Here is a 13956-nt window from a genome sequence, read left to right as displayed (position 1 = left end):
TCTGTCTATCCATAAACAAGTCAACAAACTACATTAACACATTATTTACCAAACAATAATATATGATATGATATGGTATGATATGGCATTTGTGCCGTGCCTATACACAAGTGTTTCAAGGCACGACAAGGCAAGGAAGGGGAACCGGAAGAAGAACAGAGACAACGATCTTACTAGGCCAAGTGACATTGAGATCGTACAAGTGCAGGGGAGGGGAAAAGTGCCAGGGGAAAGGGGATGGGGGTAGTGCTGTACATGGGATCAAAACAAAAGCAGTAAGTACAGCCAGCAGGTGGCAGGTGCAAGGGTAAGTGCAGACAGCAGGTGTCCAAAAGTGCAGGTAGGGGACTGTGGGGTTACAGATACAGACCCAAGTGCAAGGGTTTGCCGGCAGGCAGTGCAGGTGTGCAACTGGGCGCGCAGGGCCTTGGGCCGAAATCAAAGGGTAGCCAGGTGACCGATGCAGCATCAGACAGGAAATCAGCAGGGGAGAGGAAGAGAGAAGGGAGAAGCAAAGAGGAAGGTCTTGAGGTGCTTCCGGAACCGGAGATGGTTCTTCTCAAGTTTCAGAGAGGCGGTTCCAGAGGGAGGCCCCAGCCGAAGAAAGATCTACCACCAACTCGTTGCTTGGAGAAGCGACTGACCCTGAGGGAGTTGGAGGTGGAGGAGCGACGAGCTCGAGTAGGAAGGTATTTACGAAGGGAGAGTTATATGTGCAAAGAACACAAATAAACATCTGATAATGGCTTGTACTCATCAGGTGCACCGGTCATTAAAAACAAAATGTAAATCTATTTCTACAGCTTATGTTAACAGATCTGTTTTTGCCAGACTCTCAAAGTTTCCTGATCATACGCTGAAGAGTGACCGTTCCAGGTATGGCCACTCCTGTTTGCCATATCTCTACTATTATTTGCGCCATCATGCAGTAGTTTCCATCTTTCAGACAGGATTGTAACTTCTCTGTTGTGGAGGCATAATTGGAGCCCTGTGGGTAAAGGTCCAGCAGCATTTCAGTTTGCGTTGGTAGAAAGAGGTCTGCAAAGGGACCGAGTGCCTTCTTTTAATGACTGCAAGAGATTATGAAATAACTATAGTAGTCTAGGTAGGTGATGGATCATTTGAGACTCATTTTTTATTGAGTAAGGCTGTCCAAATACTTCACCAAATGTTGTCTATGTTGGCTCTTCAGATCGCACTTCTGCTTCCACACTGTGTACTCTTCAAGGATGAAATTCATCTGTCCTTGGTCAGCCTTCAGAATAAAAGTTCTTGCATAGACCGGATCGTACCTCACACCTTGCAATTCTCCTTCTGGAACTTTATCCAAATGACCGGTGCTCTAAATCCAAACACTAATCCTTCGGAGGTTGCATGTGCAGGTCATCTTTCATCTTGGGAAACGAGCATTAGGTAATTCTCATTATATTGCAGTCCCACGACTCTGCATTCGCCCTCTGGGGTGACGTTATGTAGGATCTTAACCTCAAAACAGACATCCTTAAAAACCTCCTTCAGCAATGCCAGTTAGTCATCAAGGAGGGTCTTTGTGGGCTAGTCTTTAGTTTTTCTGGCCTCCCAGTCATGCTACATGAAAATTGAAAGGAGGCAACGGTGTACGAGATTCTGTTATGGAGCTTTTTTGGCTTTGGCCTTCAGAAGGAGGAGCATATGTGATGTGTCATCTATTTAAACTAGATTTCCTTTTTTAGGCAACATTAAAAATAGGGAGAACTGCCAATCAGAGCTCTGATGAAGCGAAACCTAGAGTGGTATATAAGCGGGACATAATCAGTTTCACAGAATCTTACAGGACCACCAGCCTCACTGTGGAGAATCTGGGCCCGAGTGATAGCTCTCCCAATGCCTGCAGTTGGTCCTACAATGTCACTTTCAAAGGAGGAGCCATTAACACACTCCCAGCTTTGCTCACTAATGCCCACTGATAGTTGCAGTGTCCTCATGTTTTTCCTCACAGCTGCTGCTGTGGTCCTGGGCTTCCCTGTGACCACCCGAACCTCCTCAGATTAGGATGTGCAGATCCTGGGTTGACTCGCTCTTTGCAACCACAGCATAGACTACTAACCTTCCCTCCTTTATCCGCTTCGAGCTCCACCTAGCCAGAGTTGCACCTCTGTAGAGGTGTGCACTTTTGAATGTGCACGATTCCCATTAGGAGCCTACATGGCGTTCCCATGTCATGACTTCCAGGTCGCCGTCCCTGCAAGAGACTGGGGTAGGCTTAGAGCAGGAGTTAGCACATTCATTGTGGCTTTTGAACCCCCTTCGGCTGACTTTGTCAATTAGTTTTGCATCTTTTGGATGGAACTGGCCTATCCAGAGCTCCACGATACTCTGGTGCACCCCATATGGCGATGCTGGGCGCAGTGCCAAGGATGGCTTCCTTCATTTAAATCATTAACGTGCACCCTGTGGTTTCATCCAAAAAGACTGAAAAGAAATGACTTACCCAACCAAAAGACCTAAATAAGGTACTACCAAATGTTCTACTTTCTAAAAGTTCAATATTTCTTTTTTTAAAAGAGGTAAAAGGGCTGCGCGGGTGTCACCCGCAAACACTGCTCAGTATACTGTCAGTGGGGGTTGCAGGCGTGTTCCAAACAGCCATCCCCCCCCCAAAAAAAAGGGCCACAGGGGCGTCCCCCGCAGTCCTGAAAATAAATAAGTAAATTAAAAATAAAGGAAATTGACCCTGCGCCGCCGGTTCCCGATCACAGAAGTGAAAGGGAACAGGCGCTGCAGGGACCAGCAATTTGGAGGCAAGGTAAGTAGGGGGTGGGGGTGTGTTGGGGGTGTGGGTGGGAGTTTGGACAAGTCAGAAATTTTCATGGAAGAAAACAGCAAAGGTCATTGCGAAAAAATAATCTTCAGTCTTTACTCCCTCGAATATTTTTTACTCTGTCTTTCAACCCCAAACCCGCCCTGGAGTAGCACATAGGCATACCCACTCAGACCGCCATCTTGGCCATAGCCCCAAAATCTGGTATTTTGAGGCAGAGTATACACACACAGAACAAGATCTGGGAACTGTAAGCCACATGTGGCACGTGCCAGAACGTTGAAAGATTTCTGTGATAAGCCATGGGGGCAATGCAGGAGTGATTCTGGTATTATGCAGGACAGAGTTCTATTTGGGGTTCACCATCTGATGCGGCCTATGTGGAAAGTGAGGCTGGTAAAGGTATGGTTTTACCTTTCCTCTCCCTGCGCTGCTTACCCACAACCAACTTCTGAAATTCTCATAGTGCATGCAAACTGAAGCTATACAACCACCAATGAAATAGGATTGGATCCCTCAAAACCAACACTGAATGCTAAACAGAAAAATAACATGAGAACAGCGTATGTTAAGGACAGAACCACTCTGGAATATTCTTTGAAGAAAGAATATTACAGCATGCTTTGGAGCCTGTAAAACAGTAGCGTAACAAGTCTATTTGTAGAGCACAGGTTTGTCCCAGGTTGGCTTTCTGGCGTTACTGAAAGATAGATGTTTATTGTTACTCAAAGTACTTCTTTTATCAATCGTAGACAAGGAAGGGCTTAGTGGACCTATAAGGATTCCAACACAAGCACAGATCATGGTATTGTTCGCAAGGGTATACTGAGCCAAAAACCCAGATGTGCCGACAGGACTCCCCAGCCTTAGAAAAGCATCATAACGTACTGCAGAAAACGTGCAGCAAAGAAGATTTGCAGCAAGGTAAAAACAAGCTCAAACTTTACTACGGTGAGAGAAGGGATCCATATATGAAAGCATGCAGGAGAGCAGGTGGCATGGTGTCTGAACACGAGCAGGGCTGTATATTTGGAAGGGCTTCATATTTTTGGGCATTTTAACATGATGGTTCGAGGCATCCCATAACTCTGGAGGTAAGAGGAGTTAATGTACGAGAGAGGCCCCTGCCATCGAAAGGCTCTGGAGTTCAATGGCTTCACAGACTGATGAAAGGCCAATCAAAGTGGGCATCCTCTGGTTTAACAACACAGATTTGCGTACTCTTCTCATGAGTGCAAAGGAGATAAACAAGAGCAAAATATGTGTCTTATATATGTTGAAGACGGATACAGGGCTTGTTGCTCACATATTACCTGCATCCATATCAACATGGAAAAAACTGAACTGAAAAAATAGACCAGAGAAGGGTCAGAATTTCAGAATAGTTATTAGGAACAATATCGTATAGAACACATTGGAATAGGCTGAGATAACAATTTAAGGTTTCTAGCCAGGCATGAAAATGTACTCACTCTCTCAGTCTGCATACACAAAAGACAAATTCTTACACACCAAGAATCAATTATCACTAGCTAATGGCTAGTCACGAGTATACATTTTGAGGCCTGAAAATAGGTATGTGGAATTATAAACTAGGATCCAAGTAGATAGGAGGATGGAAGACAACACATTTAGGAGCCAGAAATGCAGAGGATCATTGACAAATTTAAAAAAAAAAAAGAAAATTTAAATATGAGGGATCTTGATTTGCCGAAACACCCCATCAGACAGCTAAATGTCTACCGTTACTGGGTTCCGACATCAGAAGGGAAATGTTTCCCCATGCATCACCTACCATGGGCAAGATCAAAGGTGGAGAGCACTGGAAGCTTGTAAAGTTGATAAAGAGATAAAAGCCATGTAGAGTCAAGCTCATCACCCTACGCTTCTCTGTAGGGTGCCAATACAAAGACTGCACAAACACCTTGAAATAATGAGCCAAAATGGTTATTTTCAATGGGATGCAAAGAGATTAAAGAGTGTGTACTCTGGTCAGGGCGTTTGATGAACACTCCTTCCTTATTAAACACATAAGGACGTACTGGCAACTACTACTTCACAAAGCATACATTCGTTTTCAAAAATGCATTAGTAGGGTTTGCTAATTAAGGTTTTCTTGATTAGCAAACAAACCCATTTGATTACTAATGTTGTACTAAAATGTTTATTGTTACCAGAAGCTAAAATTTGCAACAACAGCATTTTTGTGTATGGTTGAAGACATTAGTGAGAGGAGTCAAGCCTTGCAAATTCTTCAAAATTCCGCTAGACCTGCAGGTCGAGTTTACTTACTTGACCTTAGAGAAATACACTCCACCCATAGAAAGGATGACACAAAATGTAAATTCTATTTATTTTAAATGGTGCATGTCACCTCAAACCTACTTTATGTTTGGCACACTGCTGCAACCCAGAGGCCAGCCATCCCCAGTGAAACTTTGATTTGACATTTACTGCAAACAATGTAAATGTTAAATAAGGGTGTCAAACATCCCCTGCAAACGGTACGTGCTCGTCATAAAACCTACTCGACTATTCGAATGAGCGAGTAGACTTTGCGAGCCCTGGATAAGTGGCTGTAAAATGTAAAAGGTTAGCTGCAGGAATGGACACAAATAAATATTATAAAAAGCCTCTTAAAACAGTTGTGCCAGCTCTCTCCCACAAGTGCTAGTATATAATGCAATCATAATCATGGAGCAAATTGAGCTGTGGAGGATAACTACAGTGTTTGGTATTGCAGTAGGCCTGTAGATGTACAGACTTGATGGAACTATTAATCACTGTTTTGCATAGATTGAACTTGCTTTGTGCATTAATTATTTAAGAGAAAATAAAGTAAGAGACTAAGCAGAGTGGAGGGCATAGCAGGCAGAGAACTGGGGAAACTAGGTGAAATATTTACATTTGCAGCCTTCTCACTTTTAGGGTAACTGGCATAAAGCAACAGGGTGATCAGATAGAATGCCAAGGAGTATGGGATCAGCTCATGGGTTGAGCACCAGTTGAACAGATGCATGCAACCAGCAGACCACAGAACTAGGTTTGCCATCAAAAGCATTTGCCCGTGTGATCACATACATTATCAAAAGTGCTCACTCGTCAATCTGGTTCATTTTCCCAAACAAAATGGAATATAGTTGGCACTATGACATTTAGATACACTAACCTAAACTTTACTGTAAAGCAGGGAGACCATTCAGTGTTTTACAAAATACTGCAATTATGCATAATGTAACAACTTAAAGGTTTAGGGATGGAATTGCAGGACTGTTTAAAAAACAATTGAAGTTAACAAATCCTGGTCTTTGCAAGATAGGAAATAGTTTGCTTAATAAAAGTGTCAAACCCATAACTTCTGGTTTGCAACTATTTGAAAGACATTCTTGCCTAGCACTCCCACACAGGCCTCTGGCACTTAAGAATGGATGAAGGATTACTGCTGCACTCTCTCCATTAGCCCCCCTTGGAACTTGCAGAGGACACTGCAAAAAGGGTGTAGAGAGACTGGTGGGCAAGTGAGGAATGCAGGGTGAGCTGTGCCTTCATTGAAAAGGGTAATGTAAATAGCTAGCGTTGCTGCACATGTGTCCATTTAATTGGCAAACCTACAGATTTGCATAGCAAATTGCTCCGCAGCACTGCTTATTTTATGCCTAGCTTCCCTGTAGAAACCTCAGCATCTAACCATAGTTCGTCAGGGCCTGGAAAATTCCATATCCCAGAGCGGTAAAAGAAGGAATTACTACAATGGCATCGAAAATTAAATGGGCAGGTTACATTTACAGAGAAACCCTAGGATGAGAATTACTGACTGGAAGTGATTCCATGAATGAGAACACTACATTATATTCCAATATAATCAGTGCATGTCGAAAACACGGGCCCTTCCTCCTCAGTAAATGTGCCAGGCTACAGTGCTGTGCCTAACACACCACATTTATACACCACCTTCCCTCTCAGACAAACTTCGGAATTGCACCAGGTTTTCTATCTCGAAGAAAGATTGAAGCACCAAGACTCCTGAATAAGCTATGGATCTTAATAGCAGCAAGTGTGTTTCCTCCCGCCCCCCACCCCTTCTCACTGTGCACCACCCCCTTCAGAATGCCAGAGGGTGGTGAATAAGGGAAAGAGGACTACCTAGCTTTTCCTGCCTGAAATTCTAAGAGTCGGCAAAGGCACATGCAGGTATTAGGGCAAGAGACTTTTCCAAAAGAAAGCCCTGGCCTCCACAATATCAGAAGCTGCACTATGGCCAGGATCCAAGAAAGTGTGGGGAAAAATATACACTTACAATACAGTGAAATAGGGTATTTCGAGAATGTTTTGCACACCAAGGCTCACCTTTTCAGCTTTGGCCTTTGTGAAGCAGGCTGTGCCGCAGCATTTGAAAAACCTGAACTTTTACTGGCTGGCACTGCATTCTTCTTAGCACCCCCTGCTGGAGGAGGATGACTGGTCGAGGACTTGGGGCTTCTTCTCTTTATTTTACGGTCATCCATTTATTACTGTTTTTGATTCCATGTAAGCCAGTTTCTTCCAACTTCTACAGAAGAAAAGTAAAGGGAAAAGTTAGTCTTCCATATAGAGACAATATTTCTTGTTCTATAGAATCACAGTTCATTAAACTGAAGGAGCGGATGGTCGTTAATTGTGTTAATGCACTTGTAAGGTGACTGAGGAACTAGCTGGAACCTTATATGTTGCGCAGTAACTTATAATTACTCATTTGCCAAGTTTCTGCTATATTTTGAACAGTGAAGTTATTTGCACGTTGCTGGCGATCTCCATTTAGCGGGTCTCGTTCGGCCCATATCAACATTAAAGTGCAGATAGGATCCTATATCTAGGAGGTCTTGATAAAAACTAAGCCATTAAAAATATCACTGCACTAAAAGAACAGAAAGTTGTAAAATGAAGGAAGAAACAAAGTGCAATGCACATAAAGATCACGTGAAACTGGGCAAGACCGGTTATCATAATGCAATGCACAACATATGAGATTAGCCTTTTGCTAGGAGGTAGAGTCTTATGAAGCCATGTCTCAGTCACCTTGCAGTAGGAGCCAATAATGCAGCTTCTGAAGACTCGAATGGGGGAAGCGGTTGGGGGCACATGGATTGAAGGCCACATTTCTTCCACACCCAGTAGGTGGGAGTGCAAAGGTGGCAAAACATGTAGAAGTAGTCATTTCTGTGAAAGGAGACTGATCTAGTAATTGCCCTTAGATTTAGTCGGGAATATGGAACACTGGACGGGCGTAGGTGGTAGAAAGAAACGCCAATGGAAGAGCCAAAGTGACAAATGACCTCGGCACAACTTGAGTCCCTCCCCTCCCCCCCCCACACTCCCTAGGGGCAGCCACGAAGAGGGAGTGAAACATACCATGTGACATATCCGACACAAATCAACAATCAATGTGATTGGAAAAGAGATATATGAAGATAATTAGACTGCTTTTTGAAAAAATGGCTCATCAATAATCAGGAATACAATGCATATACAAATCGTGCAATGAAAAACATCTAGTTGAAAAAAGATATATACATTTTTTTTTTTTAAATCAGTTTGAACCTTCGATTAGGTAAAGCGTCATATACTACAGAAACAATTAAAGGACTTACAAAGGCCAAGTAAAAGCAAAGAAAGACTGTTTCAAAGGAAGTAATTCTCGCCATTAAGAAACTCAAAGGTTACGAACATACGATGCGTCATGTCCCCTTCCTCCTCCCCCTCCCCCCGTACCCTCCGGGCAGGATGGGCAGCATATTTGAGTTGCAAATAGCTGACATTTGTTCTACTGTCTACCCGCCAGGGTCCTGATAAAATAACCAGTTCTAAGTCACAGGTCGTATGCACTTCAACTCCTTTGTCCGTTCTCAAAATGTGTCTTCACTTGTAGCGTCACACTGCCAATTTAAAGATGGCACACGGTAATAGATATGGTTAAATGACCCCAGCATTCATCCACATAGGGAGTGGCTCGTGTATGCACTCTGTTATTTTGGAATTGCAATACACACTGTTATTAGTTCGGGCTAGTAGGTGTCGCTGGCGACACTTATAAGCCTAAACTATTGCATTAGATTACAGATAGAGAGAAATATGGAACGGGAGAATGGAATGGAACGGGAAGAAGGTCGTTGGCGGTTGAAGGAGAAAGAAGAAGCTGCACTGGCTATGCTGTTCATATCCCCTTTATTATAGTTGTAACTTCAGTAAATAAAATATAATTTAAATATCTTCCTGAATCTAGTCACTTCAACTTCCATGTGCGTTCTCCTAGAGGCTTGCACTTTATCGGAGAAGTCCGGGAAGAGCTTGATTGTATCTCCTTTATAGGTCACGGTCCCCTTTCCCTGGCCATATGGAGAGCAAGAGCTCTGCCCCGATAGTTTAAGATGCAGGCTATAATCGGGCGTGGTGGGGTTCCGGGAATTTGCTTCTTCCCACTCGGCACCCAGTGCGCTCTTTCAACTATAAAAACTGACGAGAAATCTTCTGGTCCCAAGTATTTCCTCCACCAGGTGTTCCATATTTCTCCGCTCCACCGACTCAGGTACCCCGATGATTCTCAGGTTGTTCCTTCTGGACCTGGACACCAAGTCCTCCTGCTTATTGGCCAGTTCCTTCAGAGCCTGTTTCACTAGTGCCATGTCTCTGGCCGTGGATGTGGACTCACCCTCCACGTTGGATACTCGCCTCTCCACCTCGTCAAGCCTATCCCTGTTTTATCAAGACGGACCTGCATGTGGTCAACTTTACAGGACAGAGTGTCCATTTTCCCATCTAGGGACTGTATGCTATTTTGCAGATGGTTAAACATTTCCTTGGTGACTTGAAACGCCACGGTGGGGTCCTGGGAAGCGAATTGATGGCATCTATCTGGGGAACCTTCCATCAGCCTGTCGTTTTTCTTTGGGAAGGTGTGTCAAAATGCAATGTGGATTGTTGCTTGCCTCCTTTGCCTGATTTTGACATCTCTGTAGCGCCTCAAGAGTGCACTATCTGAGCGCTGCGTGCTAAGTCTGGTGCTTTTTTTTTGGTTGCCCTCAGGTTTGTATCTTCCCATTGAGTGGGCTTCCTGTTCTCTTGCGCTTTCCAGTCGCCCCGCGTTGTTCAAGGAGGGAGGGGGGAGATCTATGTTCACAACAGACTGACCGGCCGCTGGACCCACCTCCCCAGGCCACTCTTTACCACAGTGTTACTCGCTTCTGGGTCGGTCACGGTACTCCTGTCCCCTTGCACGTTCTAGTCCACGTGGTTCCCCCTAACTCAGACCCCGGGGGGTTGCAAGGTTTATTGAGCGTGGGTTCCATCCCCGGGACTATGGCTGCATGCTGTTCACCACCTATGTCCTGTATAGTCCCTTCTGTTCGCCTCACTGGAGTTGCTTCTCAGTTTATCCCCAAGGTCTGTTGCTTGGGTGATGGATGGGAGGGGCGCAGGAATCTTCCCTGCGAGCCTTCCTCCGAGGTGTTGATTCCCCAAGCTTTGCATGCAGTGAGGCCTTCCAGTGGTATGGTTGGTGCAGCTTAGTAGTCCGCCTCCCCCTCCCCTCACCAATCCGGTCCTTCCACATAGCGTTCTCCCCTTAGTGCAAGCCCTTGTCCTGGGAGAGTTCAGGGTTTTATCTGCCTTCTCCTTTTTATCTGCAGCCTTTGTTCCCTAGATTAGGAGCCCCAATCTTTTGCGCTGCGGGAGTCTGACCATGTGTACTCCAAGTTTCTTGTATCCGCTTTCCCTAGTTATAACTCCATCCATGGTATAATTATCAATGTTATCCACACCTGCTCCCGTGGTATGTGTCGAGCCTCTCCACTGGAGCTACGCCGATACGGTCCTCTGTTGGGGGCCAGGGTCACCACCTAGTGCAGTTAGATTCCCCCTGTCTTGGATTCAACCCCGCTCCCGCAGAGAGCCCCACAGAACCCGGCCACTCCTGGCGGGCATCGGGATCCGCGGGATAATGAGCCCAGGTTCTTGCTGCATCGATTGGTGCGAAACACTTGGGGCCTCCAAGCATGTTCCAGGCAGTGTGCGAAGGCCTCTGCAAACCACTGGTGCTCACAGGGGGGGCGTGGTGTGTACTCACTCCTCCAGTGTGAGCGAGGCCCTATTTGGCCCCCACTGCTTGGCTCAGTCGCTGGCTTCCTGCTCGTCTCGCTGGCATTCGGTCGTGCCAGGGTTGATGAGCAGCGCGCCTCCTTGCTTGGTGCTGCGACTAATTCCCACTGGTCTCGGCCGTGTTCGGTCCACACAGGGCTGACGAGCAGCGTCCCTCACTGCCCGGTGCTACTACAGATTCCACACTCGCCTCGGCAGTGTCTGGACTTCCCAAGCTGGTAAACGGTAGTGCCTCTCGTCCAGAGCCGGCTCCTTCTCCACAGCCTTCAGGCCACTGTGTCCCGAGACTCCAACGTATCAATCTGTTTCTCCGCTCACCATGCTCCGTTCAGCTACAGACTTCACTGCAACATGTGCCAGGTCTTCCTATTGCATAAAACTGTGTCTAAACTGTCGGGCTGATCAGGAAACATCAGGATATTCACCTATTTTTTTCCAGGTGTTTAGGAGCTCACAGCCTTCTTGGCTGAGCTCTCTAGCGCCCCCTCCCCAAGATGGCGATTTAACTCAAAGAGAAAGGCGGCGAGACTTGAGAGGGTTGCAAGGAGGGAAGGGCCCTTGACTACTAGAAAACATTACTTTCACAAGCCTTGTAAAGTGAGAAGCCCAAGACCAGGAACTGACACTGATCTATTCTACACTGTGCCTCAAAAGTATCCGGGGCGCTCCTGTGTTGATAACCCAGGCTGAGAGGAGCGATTGCTGCCATGGTACTGTCCTTGGCTCCTGCAAGAAAGCCACACCAGTAAAAGCAGCACAACCGCTGAGTCGGAGAAACTGATACAAAATCAGCTTGTGTTTGAACCAAGGTTGCAAGCGGCAACATTGTATGAAGAAATCCACAAAGGACAGTGTTTGAAGAGCATGTGTTGAGGCGTGAACAAGTGGAAACTAAAGGAGTGAATGTACTTTGGGAAAAGCCAAAACAGATAGCGTGTAGAGAGTGGTCCGGCGCCACACGGGTGCTCATTCAAAGGTCTCAGTTGGGTACCCAACTGAATGGCAAGTGCATTGTAGAAAAAGGAACTTTGTATCGAAGTGCTCCTGTGACAGGTCATGCCAAACCCTGTGCACATTCCAAAGTCTTGGATAAGTGAACTGCAATTGGTCCGAGCCCGTCTGAGGGAGACTAATTGAATGTGAAGAAGGGATCCGAGCCCGGGTGAGGGGGATCCGAGGGGCGACTTCCCAATCGTTTTACAAGAAGAAAGGAACTTTCTATTTTTGTTTTGTACATCAGGCCCTCCGAATCAAGAGACTTTGATGGCAAAGAGACTTGAGCACAGAAGGGCCTGATGCTGGAATTGGAACTGTATCCTCGTGTCAAGGAAACAAGAGTGTGTGTTTGGCTCAAGTGAACCAACTTGCCCCGTGCTGAAAACGTGGGGAAGGTAGGCCAAAGGCCTGAACATCCCGATTTATCATTTTGTGAACACTTTTCTTTTTCATGAACATTACCCCACACTATTTGTAAAGTAGCAGTAATGCTTGGCAATAGGTTTTTTAGTATAGGCCCTTTTGACAAGACTCCACTAGGACTGCATTCTTTATTATTTGATGGTCATAGCGTGCTCCCACCTTAGATTTAGATAGACGTTTATCACACCCCTTTTAGAGTTCAATAAACACCATTGAACTGTGGTCACTTGTGGTCTTACTTTGATAACATGCCTTCCTTACATTATCCTCAATCGCATCCAAATCCAGCCCTTGATACGCATCATACTTATTTTGTGCTTCCCCTTTTCATTATTCTATACATGATCTCAGGGGTGCTAGCCTTAACATTGCTATCGAAAATTTCCTCATATTGTTTTGAATTATTAAACAGTCCTCAAATTGCTGGAAACCAACTCTTTACTATTACCCACATTGCCAAGTGTGCACGCACGCTCGCTGTCGTGTTGTTCCTGCTATAATCATTACTAATACTTGTATCAACATTATTGCTACTCTGTATTTCCATTATTGTTGTTAACATACATTCTTGTTGCTATTAATATATGTAAATCCACTATTATTAGCATTTATATGTACTGTCCCGTTTAAGTATACAGTCCCATTTTCTTTTTATAGGACCTCCCTCATAACATACTCTCCCCCAATAAAGCCCCAACAATAACTTTAATATCAACCTGCAATAACGGTCATTCCACAGTAACAGGCATAGTCCCGTATATTATCATTGGTGCATACACTTTGGATCCCTACTTAACTAACAGTTATTTACATTGGTGAGGTTCATCACGTAGCGAGCAGCTGAGTACTGGCCCGTTTAGAGGAGTGTGACACCACACACTTGCTGTACCTGCACAGGCCGGTGAGGTAGATAGGGTGCAGGTGGGTGCTGCAGAGATCATCTTCTCTCCCACGAAGGTCAAAGAACAAATTAACTACACTCCTTCCCAACATAGGTTACGGTTTTGTCAGCAGCAGGTCACTTATCTAGACAAATCACTTACTAAGGGAAAGAAAAGCATGCATCTGAAACAAATACAAATGATACTTAACATGTCAGTACCCCCTACACAGCAAGAAGTTAGAGAATATGTGGGGATGACGTCATTCTGTAGACAATGGTTTCCAAACTTTTCTTTGTTAGACAAGCCCTTACTGGAGCTTGCTACTAACACTACTCCTGTACCTCTCCCCTGGACTCAGTCTCATCAGGAAAGCTTTAAGGCAACTCTCCTGCATTGGGAAAACCAGACTATACTAAACCCTTTTCTTTTTTTTGCATGAACTAAAAGAGTGTTGTAAGGAAGGCATGGTATCAACAGTACGACAGACACAAAAGACCACAGTTCAAGGGTGTTTATTGAACTTCAAATGAAAGGGTTTGAAAAGAAATGCCCATCTAGTCCTAAATCTAAAGATGGGAGCAAGCTACGACCATCAAATAATAATAACGCAGTCCTAGGGATGTCTTGTCAAAATGAAAGGGACTATACTAATAAACCTATTGCCAATCCTTGCCTCTAAATACAAATAGTGTGGAAACAAAAGTGTTAAAGAAAAGATAGGGC

At 45.0% G+C, this 13956-nt stretch overlaps 1 protein-coding gene across 10 annotated transcripts in view; it reads right to left on the bottom strand.

Moving 5' to 3' along the window:
- The window catches only part of CCDC28A (coiled-coil domain containing 28A), a 414393-nt gene that overhangs the window by 345272 nt on the left and 55165 nt on the right, over positions 1–13956 (bottom strand). For all 10 annotated transcript variants that reach the window (XM_069608099.1, XM_069608094.1, XM_069608102.1 and 7 more), the window contains exon 2: positions 7148–7349. In XM_069608099.1, coding sequence (XP_069464200.1) covers positions 7148–7305 — 158 coding nt within the window. In that variant the 5' untranslated portion in view covers positions 7306–7349. The remainder of the gene's footprint in view (positions 1–7147; positions 7350–13956) is intronic.

Source organism: Ambystoma mexicanum, chromosome 4q, assembly GCF_040938575.1.
Source record: "Ambystoma mexicanum isolate Mex_15411 chromosome 4q, UKY_AmexF1_1, whole genome shotgun sequence".
Taxonomy (NCBI): domain Eukaryota; kingdom Metazoa; phylum Chordata; class Amphibia; order Caudata; family Ambystomatidae; genus Ambystoma; species Ambystoma mexicanum.
Note: the sequence above shows the minus strand (reverse complement) of the source record. Positions and strands in the feature narration are given on the sequence as shown.